Below are 25,720 nucleotides of genomic sequence, written 5' to 3'. Positions count from 1 at the left end.
TAGTTAGCGTCACGGGTGCAATGTTTCATGTAGCAGACACAGCTAATTGCCCCTGATGCTAGCATTAGCCGTGGTTTCATCCAAGTAGCTTCTTCAAAGATGCTGGTGGGGAGTTGTCCAATAGAAACTGACATGACTAGCTTCTGATAACAATCACGTACTTACCTGTGACTGGAGGAATCTGTTTTCACTCCCTTTCTTCACACCTTCACAGACACTAGCTATAGTTATATTGCTGTTAGCAGGTTTGTCAGTTCCGTGCATCTAACCTTCCCTTCCTCTCTGTTCCCCTCCAGCCCCACTTGGCGGTCGGCAGCAACGACTACTACATGTCCATCTATTCGGCAGAGAAGAGGCTCAGATAACACACCAGCATCCGTCACCTCCCCTCCCCTCCAACACATATGACTTCTGACCCTGAGCCTCGAGCTCCGGGATGTAAATGACATTTACGTTGTACATATGCAATTACCACCCTGAATGTTCTAGTGATGGCTGCTGACAAAAACTCATGCTACCAACAAGTCTCTCTCCCCCTATATATATATATATATATATATATATACACGTATATATATATTATTATTATCATTGTTTATTCATATTCTTATTATGAAGCTAATGATTGTAGACTTGGCTGTGCTGAGGAGTGTGCATATTTAAATAGCATATACAGAAGAAGAAGAAGAGGTTCTATTTTAAAGACGTGGTACCCACCCATCACCGGTGCTTCTCCTCGCCGCGCAGCGAGCATCACTACCTGAACAAACTCAGCCCACGTGTGGCGAGAGAGCGGCCGACCAGAGGACATCTCACACACACACTCACACACACACACACACACACACCGTTAAAACACGTTCACCGGCGCAGGAGACGCCGACTCCCTCCCCACCCCGCCTCACAGCCAAAGGACACAGAGCTCCGCAGCTTTCCCACTAAGACGTCTGTGAGGACGGACGCACCCAGAGGTGGCGGATTGTGTTGTTGTGTTACCAGGCAGATGTGATGAGAGTTTGTCTTTGTGTGTGTATGTGTTAAAGTGGATTATAGCACAGATGTGCCCTACAGCGGGCCGTCATAGCCTTGGACTTAATTGATGCCCAAACAGACACATGCTCCCATGCTAGAATTCTCCTCCTCGCTTCCTGACCCCCAGTGTGCCAAACATGATCATAATTTCCATGCAGGCCTCTTCATCGTGGCTCAGAGGAGTGTTTTTTTTTTTTTTTGTTTTGGTGATTCGTTAGGATGACACACACACTCGTTTCTAGCACCGTGAGCTAGATGGGTAGAAGCAAAGCACCCTGTCCCAACAGGAGACCGCAGTACGTGCCTACATGCCCCGCAAAGCAATAAGACCGCTCATGATCTGAGCTCGTCCCGGTTCAGACAAAAGAAGAAAAAAAAAACGGCGCTCAGGTTTGAGACGGTCGTCATTACCCAGAAACCCAGAGCTGCCGCATTACAGCAATACAAACATAGCACTTCAGACTGGTGTGTTTTACTCCCTCATAAGTGACGAGATAGCAGTTAAATTGGTTTCTGATCACCGTCTAAATTCCCTGCTTTAAGGTATCTGAAGAAGTCCAAACGAGCCTTTCATAAACCTTTTAGACAAAGGAGACACTTGCATGCATGTTGAACCAGGTGCAGGTGCAGCTTCTCCTTCCTGCCGCCTCACCCCCCTTCCCTTCCCTTCCCTTCCCTTCCCTTCAGCGCTCTTTTTTTTTGACTCTCTAAGGTTTCTTTCTGAGTTTTTACTTTTGCTTTTATTGCCAGACGTCTTTGGTTTGATCGTGTTTAACTGCTGCCGCGTGTAAAGAGGATGCAGACCTCCGCCTGTGCAGCTCTGCAGCAGCGTCACCGCCCCCCACTGTGTCTGCATCCCCGCACTTCGCTCAGGTATTTCATGAGCCACCTCCAGCCGCCGTCGAGCAAACGCCCGCCTCCCCCAGAGCATGATGGGTCAGGCGAGGTCAGCGTCCCCCTTTGTCGTGTCATTGAGCTGCTTGATCGTTAGAACAGAGACGTTTTTTTGTTCGTTTTTGTTTTGTTGTGCCGAATCACCACGGACGTGCCTCTTTGCTCTTTCTGGGGCTGCAGCTTTGCCTTCTTAGCTTTTTTTTTTTAATGAATCTAATTCTGTTGTTTTAGTTTTATGTTTTTAATTCTCTTAGGGTTTAGTTTGCTTTGGCCTCAGCTGTGTGGAGGGAATACTAATAAAAAAAAAAGTGGGAACAGCCTTCTCCCACTTAGACTCCACTTGCATCTTTCCCACCTTTTATCGCCTCACACCCCGACGGTTCCTCCCTCCTTTCTTTTCCCACCACACCCGTCTCTCCAGACGCCCCCCCCTCGAGCTTTGCTTTCCCCGCAGAAGGAGTAAACTGATAGCGAACTGGGAACCTGCCATGCAGTCCATATAAATGAATGCAGTCGCCACACGTTTAGTCCCCCACACTGTCACCGAGCTCTTTAGCGCTCTCTGTGGTTTAGCGGGCCTCAACCGCCTCAACTGGAACACATTCTGGCGTCGGGGCCCTCGGCTCTGAACCACGTTCATCTCTTAAGAATCCCTCTTCGAGTTTTAAGATTTTAGATCTGGAGAAAAAGGCCGTGACACGGTAGTAAGGAAGGAAATACAATCAGGGTTGTCTCTGTGACAGTGGACTGCTTTGCCGACTGTGGTTTTTAAAACAGGAGATGAAATCAATGAAATAAACCAAATACAACACTGGATCTTGTGTGAATGTGTATTTAAATCAGGACAATGTTGTGAGTCAGTAAATATTCCTCGGTGTACAAACTTGTACCAGGTCATGGTATAATCTAGAAATCAAAGCTGAAACAAGGGCGACTGGAATTGTAGAGCTTCTTGAAGATGTTTCATCCAAGCAGGTCTTCATTTCTAAAAGACTTGTGTTGAGACATCTGTGGGCGGTGGCTCTTTAAAGTCACTTGACTAGAGTCTGTTAGCCATCAGATACTCTGGTGCGATTGCAAGAACTGTTCTGATTATCCTGGGTTCTCCAACGACACATTAATGAACAGAAACCTTCCAGACTCAAGGTTGAAAGATTGTGCTGTAAGTGGCTGATGAGTTGTGTCTCGGTCCACCTCCCCTGTCCAGAGAAGGGTTTTCCAACTTTACTCCTCTTTCACACCATTCGTCTTCTCTGGCTAAAATGCGGATGCTGCTGTTCTCAAAAGAGTATCCCTTGTGCTTAAATTAGAAGTCAAGTATTAATGGCTAAAACCAAACAAATGAGACGTTTATATGAAAATTAATTTTCCGGCTTTGTTCAATGGGAAATTTGTATTTGTGGTCTTCTTGTGGTTAGCGGTGCATTTTGTGTGCATTAAAAGGTTATACCAATAATTAAAAGCAATAATAAAAATAGCCCTGTTTGACTCAAACACAACTAGACCTCCTGTATGTTGAGAGGTGGGGACTCCATGGATCTGAGTTGTTTGTTCAGAACATCCCACAGATGCCGGATTAGACTGAGATGTGGGGGAATCTGGAGGCCACTGAAGTCAACACCTTGAACTCATTGTTGTGTTCCTCAAACCTTTATGAAACCACTGCCATCAGGGAATAATGAATTTCAATTGATACAGAGAAAAAACAAATACCTTTGCAAATGGGTAGCCCTACAACCAGTCAGAGCCATGTGGTTTTAGACAACAACCGCCACCACAGATCTCTTTGAGTCATTCATTTTCCCCCCACTCTGATGTCTTTCCTGTCATTTTTGGGGCTATTTTGAGAGTAAAGAGAGCAGCTAACACAGGCTTGGTCACCAAGCACAAATGGGAAGCCACACCCACAGACAATGATCACAATTAGTGTGGCAACACACAAACAAAGTTACTAACATACATCTGAGGCTCGTCCAGCAACAGTGCTTTGGTAGGAGGTAACTGGTGGTAGCAGTAGTAGTGGTTAGAGCTGCAGCCTTGACCAAAGGGTCACAGGTTTACCTCTCCACATGGCCATGGCTAAGTTGCCTTGGTCAAGCAATTCAGTATAAATTATTATTATTAGATAGATAGATAGAGAGACACTTTGTTTATCTCAAGGGACATCTGGTGTCCAGTAGCTTCATCACAAAGAAACAGTCAAATATTCATCTTCATTCATTCATCTTCTGTAACTGCTTGTCCTGTGAAGGGTCGCGGGGAGGGCTGGAGCCTATCCCAGCTGTCACAGTCAAAAGATATCAAAGATAATTAAGTTATATAATAATATAAATATCTAAACATATGTGTGAGCAAAGATAGATAGATAGATAGATAGATAGATAGATAGATCTAGATAGACAATTGGTTCCTCACAGGGAGGCGTTGTAGAGTCGTATGGCCTGAAGGACAAACCACCTTCTCAACCTGTCCGTGGAGCAGGACAGAGACAGCAGGGTGGTGGACATTGTTCATGATGGTCTGGACTTTGTTCAAGGTCCTCACATCTGCCACCGATGTCAGGGACTCCAGCTCTGCCCCTACCACAGTACAATATGAAAGGCGGGACCCAACATCTCCCAGCACAACGTTGCCCAAAGCGTCACGTTGCCTCCTTCTGGCTTGAATCCATCCCATGCTCCATAGTAGTCCTTTTCACTTCTCCATTTTCCCCACTTGAAGGGAGGCAATGTTCACTTGCTGCCTCATATACCCCACCCACTGACTGACAGGTGCTGCTAGTGGTCATAATGTTATGGCTGATCAGTGTATAAAGTATTGAAGTATGTTTACTCAGTTCATTCCTATTGTTTCATTAAGTCACATCTGTTAATTGAGCAAAGAAGACGTTGTGGTTTCATTTCTAGAAATCATCAGATTCACTTTGAATCACCGACGAGGGGCGGCGCTGGTTCACTCCGACGCAGCCTGCCTCCGTAAAAAAGTATGTGCCCCGGTGAAAATATCTCCACCTCTGTGTGTCCTCAAAGAGCCGGGCTCAGATTTGTGTCAGTGAAAGCTGTTTACAGTCGCCAGCCGTCCAAGCTTTATCTGCACTTCAGGAAACGACGAGAGTGTTGTCTCGTTCTTGTTCTTCTCAACCTGCTCAAACCCTGCCAGCCGAGGTCAGAGGTGAAGGGCCTGACTGCTGCCTCCTACGGCAATTCAACATTATTGTGACTACCATTCCCCATACACACACACACACACACACATACACATACGTACACGGAGAAGGCCGGAGGAGAACATTCCACAACAGCAAAGAGCCGGGTAGCGGGAACATCCTGAGGAAGCAACACGCTTCCTGTCAAATTAAGCCAAGCCAACGGCTGCTTGGGATGATAACCGTGGCTGCTGGCTCACCGCTGAGTGGCTGAGGTAAAGTACCACCTTAGTGTCCGCTTCCACCCACACACTGCCCGTCGGCCGGCCCAGTCACAACTCTGTTAACCTCTTGGACTGCAAGCAGCACCCGGGAGCCTCGGTGTTCCTCAGACAGGATGGGCCTCCTGCTGCTGCTCACCGCCACGCTCCTCTCCACCTGTAAGGCTCCTCACTTTTTATCTCCTTCGGGAACTCTTTGGATTTCCTTTTGTGGAGGTGGTTGATAGTTTTGTCTCTAACCTGGTGCTATACTTTCTTCTTTTGCTTCAAGACTTCCATCCGGGGAGCACGGTGGACACAAGTGAGTATAATCTTAAGATAAATTATAGATGTTAACCCCAGGATTTGTTCAGACGCAGTTTAAAAAAAGATCCTTGTCTGTGTTGAGTTTACTTTCTATAGAAGCAAATTTAGTTTGGATTATGATCGATGCGTCTGAGCCAAGAGATATAGAGAGAGAGAGACAGATCCAATCAGTGGAAACAGGTTGGGTTGTTATCGGAGCTTTCTGCTCGCTGGCATACGCCACGGTGGAAAAGTTGTGTCAGGAACACGTTGGGATCTTGTTGGTGAGCGGTGTCCCACGCCTCCCCGTCCTCTTTTTGGCGATGAAAGGCATGAGTCAGCACGGATCAGTGGGAGTAGAGATGGAGGTCAAGCCTTTAGCAGGTTCAGCTGGAAGGGAAAAAAAAATAGAAATCTATATTTTAAGTGGTTTGACGTGTTTATTTTCTAATAGTTTTTTCTCCTCTGATGTTTCAGATGTGGCCTTTGAGTACTTTTTTTTTTTTTTGTATGTTTTTAGAGGCATGAAGAGAAAGGAGTTGATAAAAATTAAATCCTAATTGATGCTCTTGCTGCTGAGATATAAAATCATTCTGTTTTCTTTCCAGTCTCTATTTTAGAGTCCCCTCCGGGCGAAAACTTTCCCAGTCATACAGTTGAATAAGAGGAAATACATATATATTTTTAGCACCGTCCACTTTTAAAGAAGTACCACAATGAAAGGCCAAATCTCTCTGTAGTGAAAGTACAAGAATATTCAACAGTTGAAAAAGTTAAGGAACTTATCGTGCAGAAAGATTATGATAATTAATACATTCTGTCACACAAGTGTTTATTCATACTTGGATTTTTTCCTGAAATTAAACTAGTTGATTTGCTCAGAAAGGAAATCAGTGGAAGTACGTTCACTCATTACTGTACAAATGTGAGCTACTTGCGTGTTACTTACTTCTACTTTGGTACATTTCACAAAAATAATAATAAATTAATCTTTGAGCATTTGTTACTCTAGTATTTTTGAAAATATGTTCGTATTTGTTTATACATTCAAGTATAATGTAGAAGATTAGATAATTAACCAAAAATGTATTTACTGGACGTGAATTAAATGACATTCTTTTGTACAATATATAACAAGTATTTAATAACTCCAACTTCCTAGATGAGAGGATTTACGAATTTGCTTTGTAATTTGTTACAAGAAATTGCTGGAAAAAAATAAAATAAATAAAAATTAGAAAAATTAAAATAAATATGAAATGAATCAATGAATGGAAATATGTTTAGATTTTTTTTTTTTTGAATTTCCGTTAGAAAAAAAACAGAAAATACAAAAAAAGTCAATCAAATCTCAACCAACTATACCAGTAAAACCAGATTTCACAAATAACGTACAACTTTTTCTTTGTTTCTTCTTCCTCGTAATTATTTCAATAAATTGTGGGGACTCTGACAAACAAAATTAATACATAAAAAAATAAATATATTTTTTATTAATTATTATAATTATTTTTTAATCAGTGAATTAAAAATTAATAACAAAGAAAATAACTTTGACCAGCTACACCAGTTAATCTGCTTTTGTCTTTTTACTTTACAAATAAAAAATAATTCTGTATTTTTTATTATTTTTTTGTGTATTTTTCATTTTTAATCTCAAACATCTTCCTGATTATAAAGTATGTACATACTTTAACCAAATGCTTCAGTAACAAGCTGTATGTCAGTTATGGATCTGAATACTTCCTGCTAAGAGTTGTGTTGAGGTTTGAACAGCTGGTTTAATCTTTAATAATGTCTTGTACAATTATCTTTAATGTCAAGTCTTAATCTTAGAACTTAAAGATGTAAAGAAGTAATTCAAAAGACCAACATTTCCCTCTGATGTGTAGTGAGGAAAAAATGAACATGAAGTGGAAATATTCATATTAAAAAGTATTTAATTTAATGTGTTCACTCCATGACTCCAGCAGAATATCTCAGCTTCTTCTCATCATCAGTGTGCCATGTCCTGTTGAAGGATGCTGGGCGTAGACCATCATCAGCACACTCTGAAATGATAATAGGCCCCCCAAGCGACCTGTTTGTGTAACAAAGTGCTTTTCCTGCCTTCTTATGGGCTTGTTTACAGCCCACTCTGAGTCACAACAGCAGCCTGCTGTCTCCACCATATGGGTGATCTAGCGGGGCGGCTTGACGTACGCGTGCAGATGCTTTCTGTCTCTCTTTACACTGTGGAAAACCTCACTGCTGTCACTTTTAAAAGACTGCAGATGAGACTCGGGGATCAGGCTTTTTCCATGAAATGCAAGGTGTATCATCTACTGAGTATTCTTCGTGGGTCTTCAGCTGTGAAGCATGCCAAAGTGGCTGTGTAGCTGCAGTCTGCAGGTGTCCAGACTTGCAGACTGCAGTCCCTGCTGAACCCTGTCCAACACATGAGCATCAGAACTAGACCACGGAGCAATGGAAGAAGGATGGCCTGGTCTGATGTATTATGTATGTGTGCATCGTCTATCTGGATATGGCACCAGGGTGCAGAGTGGGAAAGAGGCAGGTGGTCGTAATGTTTTGGCTGAGCGGTTTTAGATAAAAGACATTCCTGTCAGCTGTGCCAGTTTCCGTTGTTTTTTTTGTTTTTCCACATTAAACTACCACCATGGAGTTTCACACTGATACACACATTGTTGTTTGTCTCTCCCATGACTCTCGCATCCAGATATTTTTTGTACCAATGTGACGAATTCCCAACGTAACACGACGGCTTCCCGAGCGCCACACTGGGTTTATAACAGCAGCTGTTACAGATATTTAGAACGTGCTATCAGAAAGATGTTCCAGGTGTGCTGGTTTGAGAGAGAAGTGATTGAACAGTGACTCAGAAGCCTAACAGAGGAAGGAGGTGAAGGCTGACGTGTCTCTCAGTTAGTTCGTCATTGGTACCAATTGTATTCATTTGTCATGAAGGTGATTCATCAGATTGCTTCCATTTTCATGAGTGTAGTAATTAATAAAAAGCTTGAATTATTCTGTCACAGGAGGTTGCAACCAGTTGTTTTCTGTGACTGAAAATAACCAAGTATTGACATTAGACAAGCGTAATAGTTGGTTTCTGGTGAGGAAATAATAAAATGTCTACTCTGTGTAAATACAAACTGAAGGGAACTGAAACCTTCATTATTTTCTGCACTGATATCTACGGCCTGCGTGAAGAATCTATAGCCAGTTTTTTCAGCTTTCTGCTTTTGGAGTATGAAGTCGGACTTATTCCTACATTGACTATGCTTACATGGACACTATTTCTTTAACCTGATCACAGATTTCAATGGTTACCATGGACACCAGATCAAATTGTCCGATCAGATATGTATGAGCTTACGAGCCTCAAAACATCAATCACTGTAGAAGTTTGTTGATAAAGTGGATTTTCTCCAATTTTATTGACAAATACTGAGTTGATTCAGTAGAAGAAGACTAGATGTTGAGATGTTTCCACACGTCCAGTGTTGCTATCCAGCTTGGTTCCAACAACTGGTTGTTTTGCAGCCTCCATGTTTTACCAGGTGTTTACATGCTTACATCAGGAGGTCATATTTTCCTATTGAACAGATTCAAAGGTTTACACCAGGCCTCAATCTGATTGAAAGCTCCTGAAAGACCAGGTCAGTCTGTTGTCAGTCTGAGGTGGTTACATGAGGCGGTTATATTCTGATTATTAGTAAAATACTAGTGTCCATGTAAACTCAGCCTGTGTTCACTCGTCTTGTTATTACAGCGCCACACATAGACAGGTCTGAACTAATTATGACACCCTCAAAAGCAACAGCAGAAAAACAAACAAGAATGAAAATATATAAATATATATATATATTTGATTTCAGAGGCCACAGTGTTGAGGAAGGCTCAGTTCCAAGGTCTGATCTTGAATTACATTTTCCAACACGAGGGTTAACGTCTTGCTTTGAGCTCTCAGTGGTTGGGGCCCAACAAATCATTTTTTGCCCCAGTGCCTCCCAGGAGGTTACTCTAGCTTTATATATATTAATAAATGTAAATGCATATACACTGATCAGCCACAACATTATGACTACTGACAGGAGAAGTAAGTAACTTTGACCATCTTCTTTGACAACACTTTGAGAACACAGTGTTCTGCTGGGAAACTTTTGGACCTGGCATTCATGTGGATGATACTTAGACATGTAGCACACACCAGACCAGACCAGGCACCAGCAACCCATAGCAATGACACTCTGATGACAGCAGCAGCCATCCCCAGCAGGATGCAGCCTGACACAGGCACAAACACAAAAACACTATAGGAACAACTCAAAAAAAACATGAAGAACAGCACAAGGTGTTGACCTGGCCTCCAAATTCACTAGATCCCAAACTGATCAAGTATCTGTGGGATGATCCACAAAGGCCCCTCCCCTCAACCCATACGACCCAAAGGCCCCCACTAACAACATCCTGTTGCCAGACACCACAGGACACCCTCAGAAAGCCCATGCCCATTCTCTGATGAGTCAACAACTTTTTTGGAGACACAAGGTGGTCATAATGTTATGCCTGATCAGTGTACATGTATGTTAAATATAAGCTATAATTAATTTTGTCTAAAACTCCTTCCTCAGAGTTCATATTCAAAGGCGTCAACCTGGTTATCGAGCCACGTGCTGATGTGGATCGGGACACTGATGTGAATCTGAGATGCCACGCCTCTGTCAGCACCTCGGGTCAAGAGAAGCTTACCTATAACTACACTATAATAAAGGATTCTAACATTATCTACACCAAGAGCACCCAATCTTCAGCTGACTTTCAGTATGGCCTGTATGCGGTTAGAGTCTCCAACTCCGGCAAATACAGGTGCATGATAAACATCAACGGCGAAGAGAAGACGAGTAAAGATCAAAAACTCACAGTGACAGGTTAGTTTGTTCTTATGGATAAAGTGTTATCAGCTGTTGTGTAACAAATTCAGATAAAGTCAGCAGGTTACATGTAAAAAAAAATAATGAATTTTGAACAGTTAGAATGGAGTCTGGTGCAGAAACAACTTAGATCTCCGAAAATGTTACCATGTTTAAGAAATCATTGAACACTGTCCGCACTGGGAGTGATGTGTGATCTGCAACGCATAATCCTCCTCCTTTGGCTCTCCAGGCCTCTCAAAGCCAGAGATCCGCATTGACAAGGCTGAGGTCACTGAAGGGGAAGAGGTAACGGTCGACTGCAGTGCTCCACATGAGACAGGCTCCATTTACTTCTTCTTGTATGATAACTCCGAAGAGATCTTTGAGAAGCAAGCATCCTCCAACAAGATACAGACCAAGCTCAAGCTCAGTGGTGGCAGCAACCACAGTATTCGCTGTGCCTACACTGTCAGAATGATGATAGACTCCATCAGGTCAGAGGAAAGCGAAGCGGTCAAAGTTACAGTCAAAGGTAAGCAGTTAGATTTTACAACTTTTCAAATCCCTGGACACTCTTCTAAACTTAACTTGTCTCCACAGAGCTTTACATCAGACCTGAGCTGATGATTTCCCCTAAGGACAACGTCTATGAAGGAGACAGACTCGACATTGTGTGCACAGTCAACCATCTGGACACCACTGAAGACCTGCAAATATATCTTAGCCAGGGCAACAAGCTTATCGGCATTAAAAACACCACAATCAACTACAGCATGGAAGCAAAGCCCCCTGCTCTCACATTTGACTGCAGACTGAGAGTAGGAGATGTAGTGAAAAACGCCACAGAGCCGATCCAAGTGACTGGTGAGTATATCTTTTCATCTGTTCATGTTGAGGCAACATCTGTAGAACCCTAAAAACCTTGGACCAATCTGCCGTAACATTATGTAGGTCCCCCTTTTGCTGCCAAAACAGCTCTGATCCACTGAGGCATAGACTCCACAAGACCTCTGAAGGTCTGCTGTGCATTGACAGTATGAAGATGGACGGAACTGCTCTTTAAAAGTGAAGCCAAAGCAAGTAGAGCTCCTCCTGGTGACTGGCTGCAGTATAGGTCATAAGCTCCACCTCCCCCATGTTAGTGGATGGGTCAAACTAACAAGGATGGTTTCTGTCATTTTAGGTTGTTAGTATAATGTTGATGCATGTTCAAGTGTCAATTTTTTGGATACGTTTCGTTTTAGTTATATAGAAACAGATAAACGTCATAATGGGGATTACCAGTTGCCATACCAACCACTCCGTAGAGTGGTCCCGTGGGACCATGAGAGATGTAAAAAAAAACAAAATGAAAACCAAAAAAAACAAGTACAGTGTATAATCCAACGTTTCCCCGTAACTGGCAGAGGAAGAGCAGAGTGCAGTATTAATTAAACAAAAACCCGAGTGAGTCTGGCACAAGTGTGGTCGGGTCATCGATATTGCGGCTCCACGTGGCTCCAATCTCAGACCCTACTGCTTAGACTCTGACTTCAAACTCGCAAGATGGGGCCGCCCGTATCCCCGGGAAACTAGCGTCAGTTTAGTCAATGAAAGGAAGTGGGGACACGTTGTCCATATTTATATACAGTCTATGGTGCTGTGGTATCTGGCACCAAGACGTTAGCAGAAGATCCTTTAAGTCCTGCAAAATGTGAGGTGGGGTCTTGTTTGTCCAGAAAGTCCCACAGGTTCTGTAACTGGAAAGAGATCTGGGGAAGTCAACACCTTGAAGTCACTGTGTTCCTCAAGCATTTTGCTTTGTGGCAGGGCGCATTATTCTACTGAAAGAGGCCATCAGGAGTATGTTAGTGCCTAATGTATCTCACCCATTGACAGGACAACAAGACAAACAGTGTTATTCACTTGTCAGTGGTCATAATGTTATGGATCATTCATTATGAGTTGTGTTTTTGACCATCTGGTCCACTATGTTTGGGTTTTCATCAACTTTTAAGTAAAATTTCAGATTCTGTGGCTGTCCAGAATCTAGCAATGACTACAAATGAGAGACTGAACCAAAATCAGCGCTACACGCTTCACTTCTCCGTGGTTGTATTGTTATGGCAGATCGGTGTATTAATATGTATAGTTGAAGATGGTGACTTGTTTTTGTTGCTATCCACAGAGCTGTTCTCAGCACCCACTCTCACCGTGTCTCCACCGGAAGTCTTTCAAAATGAATCCATGAGGCTAACCTGCAGAAGTGAGAGCTATGCGTCTCAAAGAATCTATAAGACAGACCTGAATTACACTCTGAATCCAGACTATAATACACAGACAGTGACAGTGACGGACCCTGGAGTATTTATCCTCACAGCCCCCATGTATGATTTCAACTACACCTGTGCAGCTACAGCCAAGGGCATAGTGAAGCACAGTGAAATCCTGACTGTCCGTCCCAAAGGTAAGCTTCACTAATGCGTTGGTCATTAATTGAGGGCTTGTTTTTTTGGCTTTATTAAATTCGTCCAATATGTTTTATGTTTTTTGTTTGTTTCTATTCTTTAGTTTCTGTCTCCCCACCAAAAATCTCAGTCCATGGCAATGCAGTAGTGGGACGGAACATCCAGATCCACTGCTGGTCAGACTACGGCACCTTGCCCATAAACTACACCTTGTTAGCTGATGAAAAGGAACTGGCCACAACCACCATCCAGCTGCCCAATCAAAGGGCTGTCTTCAATATCAACATTAGCAAGCCAGAGGAAATAAAGAAGTACAGGTGTACGGCGAGGAATAGTATGAGGGAGCCTCCGACCAGTGGCAGACTCGAAGCGAATGTTATAGGTAATTAATGAAATCTGAAAGCATGTAAAACAACTTTGTTTTTCTACCTTTCATTAACATTTTCTTATTGTTATATCTAATTATTTCAAAGGAATAGTTGACAGCCACTTGTTAGCTTAGCATAGCATGAATCCTGGAAACAGAGGGACACTTCAGTCTGGCTCAGTACAATGGTAACCTACGATTGTCTGTATGTAAGGATGGTTGCACCCTCCATGACACCATTCATGGTTTAGAAGCTCAGTATGGTGTCTCTGGTCGTCTCCATCTTGGATAACTCCTGGCTAATTCCAAAATAGTCTCAGAGGTACAGCATGAGTGGAGCTGAGGTAGACAGCTAGCAGCCTGGGAGGACAGCCACGCGACACTCAATATAGCCACACCCTTAACTATGCATAACATTGTAGTTTTGAAGCTCAGTGTGGGTTGACAGCTAGCCAATTTAAAAACGGTGAGATAGGATGCCAAGGTGGAGGGAAGCCTGGAGCAGCGACTGGCAACAAAAGCACAAGACATTTTAAAATGGACGTCTATGCAAGCCCCTAGTGGCCATTCAGGGCACGGGAGATTTTGGTGTTTGTTTCATTTTTCTCTTAAAACTCAACCAGCACTAGCCACTATCTTGTTTGTCTTAACTGTGAATAAACAAGCATTGTGTGTCGGACAAGTTCTCAGGAGAACACGACAAGCTATAAAGCTGCTAACTGCCTTTTTTAATATCTCAGTTTTATCAGTGAAATTCAGAGGTTCTGGTTGGAGGATTACGTTAGTCTAGCTACTCCTTAAGATAACCAGCAGCTGTAGCTTTATGTTTAACATACAGACATGATTTGCACATAGGCTTTCAGTTCATTTATTTAAAATTCTGGTTGTAAAGCCACAATAAAAGGTTCACATTTTTAACTAATCACACCTCTTTGCCTCCACATTTTGTTTCATCAGTGCCACTGAGCCAACTGAGCATGATCGTCATCCCTGAACCAAATGCTGTCTTTGAGGGGGTTCATCTCACCTTCATATGTAACGTCAATGGCACACCTCCGATCACCTTTAAGTTGTACCGGGCTGGGGACAGACAGCCGCTGAATACCACCAGCACCTCCAAAAACTTCGCGTCCTACGATGTACCTCAGGTGTCAAAAAAGCACAGCGGCAAGTACTACTGCGAGGCTGTCAACGACGCCAACAAGATTGTCCACAGTGAAGAGGTCACCATAGAAGGTGAGATTCATAGTCATTAAAGGTCATTCATTCCCAGCGTTATGGATGCTTATTGTTATAGATTTTAAATATGGGGATAATCACACAAACAGAATAATAATGTAGTGATATGTTTGTGAAGATCAGTCGTCGGTTTCTCTTTTCTCTGACTTGATGTCTTGGTCATTCAGGGGATGATCTCATCTAAAATAAGTTGCATCTGTGAGCGGTGTCCCCCTAAATCTCACATGACTAGGGCCTGTTGACGACCCAATACAGACCCTCAGTTAGGGGACGTTGTTAAGAAAGTCACAAACAAAGCACCCTGAATCCGAACCATTAAGGTGTGAATGGGGCTGAAACATTTTAAGGAGAGATGGAATGTTAATAAGTGTCCTGTAAATTGTCCGTGAAGGCTCTCAGTCATGTCGAAATGTCTTCAAGAGAGAAGAAAGAAAGAAAGAAAGAAAGAAAGAAAGTCCAGTTGCTCTTGTTTCAGATTGTTTTTTGGAAATGGCTGATAAATTCTGTCTCATTCCACCTCTCTCTTCGTTTAAATTGACCTTATTTCTGGCATAAAATACAACTGTTTACTCACCCATATAATTTTTGTGTAATTTGTATTCCTTCGGGAGATAATTAGATCAGCGTATATCCATATAGAGGAAGTGACTGGGGCACCGAAATGCAGCCTCTAAATAATGCATTATCTGACGCAAAACTCGTTCATTTCACCAATATTTCGTTATGATACGCCAGTGCTATTCCCCGTTGAGTATGGAGTTACCTGTTATCATCATCCAGGGTCTGTAGATTGAATAGCACTAGCGTACGATAACAAAATATTGGTGAAATGAATGAGTTTCACGGCAGATGATGCGTTATTTAGAGGCTGCATTTCGGCGCCCCAGTCACTCCCACTACATGGATATACGCTGATCTAATTATCTCCCGAAGCAATACAAATAACACCAAAGTTATATGGGTGAGTACATGATCGTATTTTATGCCAGAAATAATGTCCAGGTTGTGAAAAAAAGTAGTTCCCCTTTAATGCTTGTCTACTGTGTGTAAAATTGGAAAACACTTCTCAAAGCAAATTCTTCAAGAAGACCCAAACCAGTCTGTTTACCTTTGTCTTAGATTATGTACTTTAACAACTAGCCTAATGACTTCTTGTTGGCAGGACACAGTGTCCCGACAACAAGTGTGCAGCTTATTGTTTGTAATGTTGGTCTTTGTAGAAGAAGTTGTTTGGGGCGTTGGGCCAAGGTATGAATTTAAAAATGTTCACAGTCTTGATTTTGTGCATAATGCTGTACTGAATATTCAGTCGGCATTGGGACGTTAGCATCTATAGCATTTGCTAATTTGCACTACATGTAAAGTATATCTACCAACGACTGGCTTGTCTCCAGTTCCTCTGATGTTTGGGCATTAAATTTTGTCCTGGTCATGCCTGGATGAAAGTGCAACCACTAAATACGCAAAGGCCTTTATATTTTTCTTGATAACTGACCTTCCCTTACTTCTGTGTGTCTCTATAGTATACATGCCGGTGTGGAAGAAAGCACTGATCGGGGGAACTGTTCTGCTGTTGGTGTCAGTGCTGGTGTTGGCGTGTGTGGTGTACGCCAGATTCAAGAGAGGTAGGACCTGCCGTCCTCATTTATTTCCAACTATGAATGAAAACCAAGTCTTCTTCCACCTATTCCTCTCTGCACCTCTCACTTGTCCTCTCTTACTGTAGGTAGAAGAGGCGAAGCTACTGATTTATCAGTGTGAGTTGACTTGACTACTTCTTTTGAATGTGACAGATACGATGGAAGATAGTGACAACGCATCTAGTTTTATTGGCTCACTTAGATGTTTGGTTTCTAGCTTTTATAGAACCATACTGGTGGTTTTGCATGTTTGTGCCATTCAAACCATATAATCGTCATATTACTGTAATGTCGCTAAAGTGTGAAGTTTGATTTCCTACTTCTAATACAGTATAACGTATTATTAGCATGTCATTAAGATGGGCATTTTAGACACTGAAAACCCGTAAAACCACAAATTGAGGTGTTTTCAACTTTATAATTGGACCTTTTTGCAATTATTTGGGAGTTATCCAACATGGAGATGGACAGAGACGCCACACTGAGCATCTAAACTAAAATCATGGAGGATGCAACCATCTTTATGTACAGACAATCATAGACTACCATTGTAGAGATACTCAATGGGCTTTACAGTTACAATGATACACCAGTACCAAGAGCCCTTTAACATGTGCTCTGGGGTCCACTAGCCATCTAGTTCGTGGACAACCTGTTTTGCCTATTGAGCCACAGCCACCCCCTTTAGGTTCACCACAATGGAACAAACAAGACAATATAGCGTGTTATAGCTAAGTAACCTTCTCGCCGAGCTAGGTTGTCCGTTTCTCCCTATTTTCAGATTTTATGCTAAGCTAAGACTCCAGCTTCATATTTAACATGGCAGACACTATCATTGGAAACAGTACATTTAAAATACATTTAAATAAACAGACTACTTAATGAAACAAAAAATAAATAACAAGAATAAATTATTTTTAAACAAAAACAAAATAAAGAAGAAATATTAAAACCCATAACATGTGTATCGTGTATTCACAACTGTATAAATGAAAATTTATGTTCAGAAATATTGAGGTGAGTTGACAAGTTGTAATTTAGTCATACAGAGTTTTAATATTATAATATCTCTGAAGAAAATGGTTTTCAATGGCGTGCCTTTTGTTGTCTGACATTAACTACTTTAAGGTACTTGGTTGTTAGCTTGCTAACTGTTAGCCTCAGTGGCTTCTAGATGGCAGCAGTCACCTAGCAGTTTTTTCACAACTTCGACGAGCATTTTATGTACACAACTTCGCATGTTGTAATTGTGAAATCTATTTGAAGGCAACAAATAAAGGTTCAGCGACGCTGAGATCGGAAACAAAAAATAGAGCCGTGACATGCGCTGAGTACACACCGTATGATGACCAACACATTAACTGTCAGATAATCAGCGCTTTATGCTGGACAGGATTGTACATTTAATATATGTATGCACATAAACACAACATTTCTGCACACAGAAAGAAAGTAGAAGTGCAGGAAAGCACAGCCCATAAAAAGTACATGAATACTTTAAAGCTACCTTGTGGAGTTTTTGACCACTAGTAGTGCTATGGAGCGATGTTTTAACCACAAACTGATTTACTGTGTTTGTTGTGAATATGCACAAAGACACATTGGGATGCACCAAGAAACAAAAAACTCAGCAAAATGCAGGAAAGAAGAAACCTGAAAACACAGTTATAAACAATGCAGGTTTACAACGAACAACATGCAAAACTACCCGTATGGTTGTCATCAGCATTCACTAGATTTTTATTTTAGTTGATTTCTCCTTGACGTCATTGTTACCTGAGCTGACTTTATTTTCACCATTTCTCAGAAAGCCTGCGAGCCCTAAATCAGATGACACTTTCAGAGTGACTGTAACCCACGACACAGAGGTTTATAACGCGCCCACAGGTAGCTTGGTTTTACTCTCCGCCTGTGTGTCACTAACAGGCCTCATTAGTCATTATAGTCCTGCAGTCACAACCCCAGCTTCTACATGTTTCTTCTTCTTCTTGTTACACTGACATTAATGATCCATGTTCTAATATGCATGCAGGGATCAAGCTGTGGTGAACTGGCTGTAGATATTTTATCTGCACAGTGTGTTTCAGTGCATTATCTTTCTCTGGCTTTCTATTTTTTTGTTATATTGCATGCAACCTGTGTTTGTGTCTCAGCATATACATAGCAGAGGCAGGAGAAGCAGGATGTTAGAATACAGTTGCAGTAGGGAGAGGTACAAGCTGCAGCAAGAAGTCGCTTTAATAGTCAACAGTCAGCACTGATTGTCAATTGTTGCAAACTGCTTAGAGCGCCCATTATCATCTTCTTCCAGACGCAGCCGTGTTCTATGATGGCAAGGAGGGGAGAGTGACCAATGGGACGCGAGATAGCGCGGCGTCGCTACCCGCTGACCTCAGCAACAGGAGCAGCTACAGTATCCCAGCCACAGTGTAGAGACACCCCACAGTGGGAGGGACGCTTATCCCATTATTAAGGAAAAGGAAGTTGTGATAAAAAGACTGTTGGAGAGGAATCCTGTTTATGATGTTGTAAAAAATTTCTTGAGACACTTTCTCAGTAAAAAGAAGTTGTTGTTTTTTAATAATATAAACCAGGACCCACTGCTCCCTCTCCCCTCCTCCTGCAGTCTAGATGGCCTTCGATTTTATACACAGCTTTGTTGTCCTTTGTTTCAATGTGTGCCATGTCCGTGACTTAATGCTCCTCATTGTTGTACTGCTCTGTTTTTGTAATGTGCACGTTTAAAAATAGGGTTGAGTGATTTGTATATACATTTTATTGCATCAGATCACAGGAAATGTGTGTATATATTTTGGTTGTTCCCTTCACCGTCGACTGGACGAGTAAAATAAAGATACTGGTTTTATTTTAGAGGTGTTTGAGTAGTGCTGTTTCACCTGAAAGTAAAATCAAGTGTTTTATTGCCATGCATGCAGTGTTATGCGCAGGCTCAAGACAGGAATCCCGACGTAACTAGAGGAATCCAGGGACTTCCTTGAAAAGTCGAAACAATAGAGCCTGCAAGGGACTTCCTATGTTGGCACGGAGCACCCTGTGCTGATAAAGCTGGTAGGGTTGTGGAGGGTGGGGCTTATTTTGTTTTGGGGCAGGCGAGTTTGAATACATGCGGCAGGTGGAGGAAATTAATCACATAAGCCTTGGTTGAGATGTATGTGAGATTACATTACCAACTGGGAAGTTGTTTTTGCCAGAACTCGGTGTGCAGCCGTCCCCGAATTAACAACCCATTGTGCACAAGGTGACGGAAGATTTCCGTGTACCAGATGAGGATTTAAAATCTGCTCCTTTGTTGCCGCTCTTATTTTAGGAATAATAAAGTCTGCCTTGGTGCACTAAGACGAGGACACAGAAAGTTGTAGCCCGCAGTTACTACTTATAGCTCAGGACATCTGAGAGTTTAGATTTTCATCTTGGCTTTTTACGAAATACTCCCTCATTCCTGTCTGTCAGGTATAAAGCCACAGCCAAGCAGATACGTAGCGTAGAATCTGGAAAAGTAATACATTTCCCTTGACCTCTGCACAAGTGTGAAAATCACAAGTCGTCATCCTGAATGGCTTCTTGTTTCAATGAGTACGAAAAGGATTTAACATGTGAGCAGAATTCAGAGGTGCATCTTGGTACATCATTTGACCTTTTAGACAGAGCCACACATTTCCTTCCTGGCTCAGGTAACCAGTGTTTATCATTAAGCTCTCAGCAAGAAGCTATTCCTCAAGAATTACACACATCACCTAGATGGTACGCTTCTTTATTCTGATTGGTGGAGACTTTTTTACAAGTTAAAGGTCGGGTTCGGCAGCGACCTTATGACCTGATGTCTCTGTGTTTCACAGCGATGGCGGTCAGAGCTGAAGACAGCGTGTGGAGCAAGAGAAGTCCTGAAGCGGGTGAGCAAGCCTTCATAGCATCATTACTGTATTAATATTTAATAAAGAAGGTACACTCACGTGGAAAAATATTTGTTTCACTTGTGAAAGCCTGCTCTGAATCATAGCTCTGGGACCGTTATCAGTTTACGGAGAAACAGTATCAGAAAGTTTGATTTTCAACAAAAGGTTGGAAAGACCCTAATAAAGGACAGGAGGAGGCCAGATGAAACAACAACTTTATCTCTTTAGTATGTTTTTATTGAAGTGCTGCATTGTGAAGGCAAGTAGTCTAATCAAGAGTCTATGCGAGACATGAATGTGGCCAACTAGGCTGAGCAAGGGCCAAGGAACGAGGAGACACCAGGAAATAAACAGGAATACTGGAGGTGAAACATTCAAGGCCAGAATACACACAAGAGCAAACAGACTCATTGGCAAAAGGCAAAAGGAGACATAGACTATGCACAGAAACATAAAGTGTTGATGGGATAGCAAGAAACAGGTCAAGTTCACAGACAAAAAAACAAGGCAGGAGAGGTTGACAAGGGACGAAACCTGCACAACTGGAAGCGCAAACTCACGACAGAGGAAGTACCAAACCCAAAATTTAAAGGTGATAATTCAACTGGATGATCATTTTGGAGCATGTAGTTTGTGATGCTGTTAAACTGGATTGAAGTAAACACTAGTGCTTATGTTATTTAGCCCAGCCCACTGACTAAAATGTCATAATAATAAGAGCATGTGTCGGTACAACACAACACAACACAACACAATTCAACAGTACTATAGACCACAGCGTCCACAATGAACACACAGTTGTATCTTCAGCTCTCTCAGATATTTGAAACTAAAGCTGAATCTCATAACCTTCATGAAGATATGATTCGGTGTAGGACTATTATATTATGGTTTTTTACTAGCGTACCTAATGAACTGGGAAGTGAGTGTATAACACTGGAGGAAAGTGTTTGACTGCCTTCTCTGTTGTAGTTGCACCTGTAATAACACTGCGCTAACACTCAGAATTGTTTACTTTTAATTCAATTCAATTCATTAGTAGTAATAGAGAAGAAATTAGAGGATAGGAGCTCGGTGCGAGAGAGAAGAGAATAGAGGACAGGTGCATCGGCCCCCAACAGCCTAGGCCTATAGCAGCATAACTAAGGGATGGTTCAGTCCACCCTTAACTATAAGATTTATCAAAAAGGAAAGTCTTAAGCCTAATCGTAAAATCAGAGAGGGCGTCTGCCTCCAGAACCCAAACTTGGAGCTGGTTCCACAGGAGAGTGGCCTGATAGCTGAAGGCTCTACCACCCTTTCCACTTTTTGAACTTCTAGGAACCACAAGTAGCCACATGGCTGAGAGGTCCCTGACTTGTAAATACCTTCAGTAAAATAGGTGCGTCATGTACAGTGTCTTAAGGTGTTTTTTTGTTGATGCAGTCGGCGATGAGGAGAGCAGCATGGTGACCAACGAGCCTGATGTGGAGTATACGGAAGTGGTGCATCCCAGCTCTGTGGATCCAGCCAGAGGTCACCAGTCAATCCTCTTTAATCTCTTATTTAAAATAACCTTCTGTCCATTCCCCTTCTTCTTCTCTAAAACCCATTTTTTCCCCTCTGCTCTACCCACATTCCTTAACAGTTGATGAGTCCGGGCAACACTTCCTGGGTGCGGCCTAATTACCCGTAATTAATACACCTCCAGGTTACTGTAACTGCAGGGATAACTGCTGGGATTTCCAGTCCTTATAAACAGGAAGGGCTGAGCTAATTGCAGCCTGCCCTCTGATACCAACTCCTTCATCTTCACTGGTCGTTGCTTAAAATAGATGGCATTTAGAATGAGACTCAACCTGCACATTTTTAGGTTAGGATCAAACGGGCGGTATCTGTAAAAGTGTGTCTTTTTTTTTTTTTTTTTTTACAGCTCCATTGAGAAAAGGCACTGATACGGTGTACAGCGAACTTCAGAACTCTCCACATGGTGAGTTTAACGTCTTTGAAGCTGCACTGATCAATGTTCTTACACCGAAAATGGATCGGCCGGCCATAACATTATGACCTATGTCCTGTCAGTGGGTTGGATATATTAGGCAGCAAGTGAACATTTTGTCCCCAGACTTGATGTTAGAAGCAGGAAATATGAACAAGTGGAAGGGTTTGAGAGAATCTGACAAGGACTAGATTGTGATGTCCGGACGACTGGGTCAGAGCAGACATAACTGCAACTAGTGGTCAGTACCTATCAAAAGTGAGAGATGAACCAGAGACAGGGACATAGGTGGCCAAGGATTACAGATGAACGTGGGGAGCAAAGGGTGGCCTGTGTGGTCCGACAGATGAACTACTTCAACCAGACTGTGTGTGTTACTTACCTTGGCAACACATGTCAGCAATACGCACAATGGGAAGAGGTCAAGAGGTCCACCCTTTCGTGGAAACCCTGATGTCAGTGGTCTCTTTCAGCTGTATAGTGCAACCTGCCACAAGGCAACAACAAGGTCAAGGTGCTGATCTGGCCTCCAAATTCCCCAGATCTCAATCCAATCCAGCATCTGTGGGATGTTCTGGGCAAACTAGACTGACCCATGGAGGCCCCACCTCTCAACTTGAAGGACTTAATGCTGCTAACATCAGGCAGGTGGTCAAAACTTTATGGCTGATCGGTACCATAAATATCCACTTCATGTACCTTGCGTGTCTGCCCCTAAGTGGCAGAAAAATCACTCAGTGCAGGTTTAAATAAAATGATTTATTTATTAGAGACACTTCAAATCTTGGCAAACAGCACATCCAAGATAAAAGTTTGGATTACCAGCGGATTCACAGTTTGCCCAGCCCAGCTACGCAACCGTGACCATCCTGTTACTGCTTTCAGGAACTTCCTGTTATTAGAACGGCAGCCAGACACTGGATGCCTCTATCAAGCAGTCCATCAGAGCCCTAATGTTTCCTGCTGAACAGCAACAAAAGAATTGTTGCAAGAAGCATCTGTAAGGGAGAGACAAAAGACAGACAAATATTGTTAATATAAATCCAGATGACAGAGACGTGACTTGCTGGCTGAAACAAAGGCCTGCGCACAGGAGGAACAAGTGAGTCAGCGAGGTCAGCCACGCCGCCACGGCTGCCAAATAACTGCTGCTGAATAACTCTGAGGTCAGCCACTGAGCGAGCAGCCAACGCACGTTTTTAACCGCTGATTCCTTTTCCCTGCAGGTGCTGCCGACCATCATGACTATGTGAGTAAAAATCTGCACGATCACGCGGATATCGTTAGTCATTATCGCGAGCGAGCATGTGAATGTTCTTCTCACTCTTTAGTCATGTCATCGTTAGGCTTCGGTTCCTTTTAATGTTTTATATTACACTACTTACTTTAACTTTATATCCTGCACATATACTCAACACATATGTCACAGTAAATTTAAGCATTTTTTAACCCATGTGCTTTTCTGATGAGTGCTAATGGACGCTGCATGGAAAGCTTGATGTCACCGGTCGCTTTCAGCAGGATAACACTCCCTGCCACGAAGCAACAATGGTTCAGGAATGGTTGGAGGAACACAACGTAGTAGGAAGTACAAGGTGTTGACTTGGCCTCCAGATTCCCCATCAGATCTCGGTACAGTCCAGCATCTGCAGGATGTCCTGAACAAACCAATAAATTATTATTGAGTAAAATGGTACATGTTAAGGAACACACCAAGCACGCCTTATCCTTTTTTTTCTTCTTCCACATTAACGTGACCAATGAGTCATACGGTAATCGCTCTCTGAGCCCTCTGAGTCCATCCCGGTCACAATGACCCTCTCTATGGGCTGATAATCCAGAGCGATAGGGGAAAGCAACGTCAAAGTTTCCAGACATGAACAAAGGGCGTGTGGGCAGTGGCTTCCTTCCCCATCTGCCGCTCAGATCAGCCGTGGTAGAAATTACCTCCAAGCCCATCTCGACCAGCCTAGTGTCTCCCAACGGTTGGCTGGCGACTGTTTGCCCCTACATGGCGTCCGAGGCAGCTCGATTGAGGAATGTGAAATAATAAACTAAGGATGTGACATCATGGGGCTAAAAGTGTGTCTCCTTGATGGCAGATTGTGCAGGGGAGGTCGCTCGCTTCTCAGGAAACTGTAGAAAATGTTTAGTTTGTGTTAAATCGAGAATAAGTTTCGTCTTGGAGTTGCTTGTTATTTTTTGCACCAGTGAAAACGCTGGTTAGCCTTCAGACAGAAGAAACGGGGATGAAAACGGAGAAGAAAATCAGCTTTTAACTAATCTTGTGTTGCTTAATCTAACCAGAAGTCACAAACAAGTATGACGTGGTTTTAAGGATCAGCCCTGATGTGTACTGGCTCTGCTTCGTGTGTCAGCAGGGTTCAGTGGAGTACGCCGAGCTCAACGGTGATCAGTCTGAGATGTATCGGTTCCATCCAGAGGTCAACAGCTACCAGGACCTGCCGGAGCCGGTGGATTAGGGATTAGCGCTGTCTGTTCTCTATTTGCATACTGCTGCGTGTTCCTTTGTCGTTTTTGTTGTTTCTACCAGTTACGTTATCAGTTAAATGATTGGCCTGCTAAAGACGTTAAGCCGTAGATATTTATTTTCAGCCCCTAATCAAGGCTTGTCACATACCCTTTTCATGTTTGTGAGTTGATTGTACTAAGTAAAATTGGAAGTCAGAAAAAAAAATCTTAATTCCAAATGTTGATACTGTTCATCGCCAGTGATCTGTGTAACCTGATATGTGTTGTTATGTTCCTAAGAATGATCTATATTAAAAAATTGTAACTCTAAATGTTTGTGTCGGCTGGTCTCTGAAAAAAATGGAAAAAGAGAGAAGATGAAGAAAATCTCTCCCAAAGATGTTTTTTTTTTTTTTTGTGGTTAAAATGTCCTTACATTTGGGACGGCACAGTGGAAAGGTGGTTAGCACAGCGAGAAGGTCCTGGGTTTGAATCCATGGGCTGACTGGGCCTTTCTGTGTGGAGTTTGCATGTTCTCCCTGTGTCTGCGTGGGTTCTCTCCAGGTACTCCGGCTTCCTCCCACCGTCCAAAGACATGCTCATTAGGTTAATTGGTGATTCTAAACTGGCCGTAGGTGTGAGTGTGAATGGTTGTCTGTCTCTCTCTCTGTGTTAGCCCTGTGACAGACTCGCGACCTCTCGCCCAATGACAGCTGGGATAGGCTCCAGCAGACCCCGCTACCCTTCACAGGAACAAGCGGTTACAGAAGTTGAATGAATGAATTAATGTCCTTACATTTGAAGCTAAGATTTTTTCCTTCTCCCTTTTTCTGCACAAAACAAATGTGAATATGATTCAGAATGTTTTTTTGGTTTTTTTAGGCATGCTCTGTGATAAAAAAATAAATGTAAATATGAATGCAGACTGTGCCAGATCAAATGAGGAGGCTTCGAGGGAAGGCTGACAAAGTACCAGGCACTCCTAGAGGAGTGCAGAGGACGAGGATGGCGCACCCACTGTTACACGATGGAGGTGGGCTACTGAGGCTTTGCAGGCTGCTCGCTTCACAGAGTTTGCACCGTGCTGGGTCCGTGCTCAGTCCCTGG

The 25,720-nt window shown here is 42.7% G+C and overlaps 2 protein-coding genes across 9 annotated transcripts in view; both read left to right on the top strand.

The window, feature by feature from the left end:
• rptor (regulatory associated protein of MTOR, complex 1) overlaps positions 1-2,740 on the top strand; it is a 182,942-nt gene extending 180,202 nt beyond the window's left edge. For all 4 annotated transcript variants that reach the window (XM_084573386.1, XM_084573385.1, XM_084573384.1 and 1 more), the window contains one exon: positions 297-2,740. In XM_084573386.1, the coding sequence (XP_084429512.1) occupies positions 297-365 (69 nt within the window). In that variant the 3' untranslated portion in view covers positions 366-2,740. The remainder of the gene's footprint in view (positions 1-296) is intronic.
• Positions 2,741-5,283: 2,543 nt separating this feature from the next.
• pecam1b (platelet and endothelial cell adhesion molecule 1b) lies at positions 5,284-24,892 on the top strand. Of its 5 annotated transcripts, XM_084561300.1 has the most exons (16): positions 5,284-5,511; positions 5,624-5,653; positions 10,275-10,571; positions 10,807-11,088; positions 11,157-11,420; positions 12,724-13,002; positions 13,107-13,385; positions 14,328-14,606; positions 16,133-16,234; positions 16,336-16,366; positions 18,057-18,136; positions 20,107-20,160; positions 21,589-21,678; positions 22,076-22,132; positions 23,368-23,390; positions 24,523-24,892. In XM_084561300.1, exons 1-16 carry the CDS (start codon positions 5,469-5,471, stop codon positions 24,622-24,624), a joined length of 2,292 nt encoding a protein of 763 aa, XP_084417426.1. In that variant the 5' UTR covers positions 5,284-5,468; the 3' UTR covers positions 24,625-24,892. The 5 variants fall into 5 exon arrangements, with proteins under 5 accessions (XP_084417426.1, XP_084417427.1, XP_084417428.1 ...); XM_084561301.1 differs by lacking the exons at positions 16,336-16,366; positions 18,057-18,136; XM_084561302.1 differs by lacking the exons at positions 20,107-20,160; positions 21,589-21,678; positions 22,076-22,132; positions 23,368-23,390; positions 24,523-24,892 and adding an exon at positions 18,561-19,280.
• The last annotated feature ends 828 nt before the right edge of the window (positions 24,893-25,720 follow it).

The sequence above is a fragment of the Chelon labrosus genome, assembly GCF_963514085.1.
Source record: "Chelon labrosus genome assembly, chromosome: 2".
Taxonomy (NCBI): Eukaryota; Metazoa; Chordata; class Actinopteri; order Mugiliformes; family Mugilidae; genus Chelon; species Chelon labrosus.
Note: the sequence above shows the minus strand (reverse complement) of the source record. Positions and strands in the feature narration are given on the sequence as shown.

Coding starts and splice junctions, on each gene's coding strand:
- pecam1b (XM_084561300.1), top strand. CDS start 5,469: ATGGGCCTCCTGCTGCTGCTCACCGCCACGCTCCTCTCCACCT. Junction 16,367..18,056: donor GAAGCTACTGATTTATCAGT/GTGAGTTGACTT, acceptor ACCATTTCTCAG/AAAGCCTGCGAGCCCTAAAT. Junction 23,391..24,522: donor CTGCCGACCATCATGACTAT/GTGAGTAAAAAT, acceptor GTGTGTCAGCAG/GGTTCAGTGGAGTACGCCGA.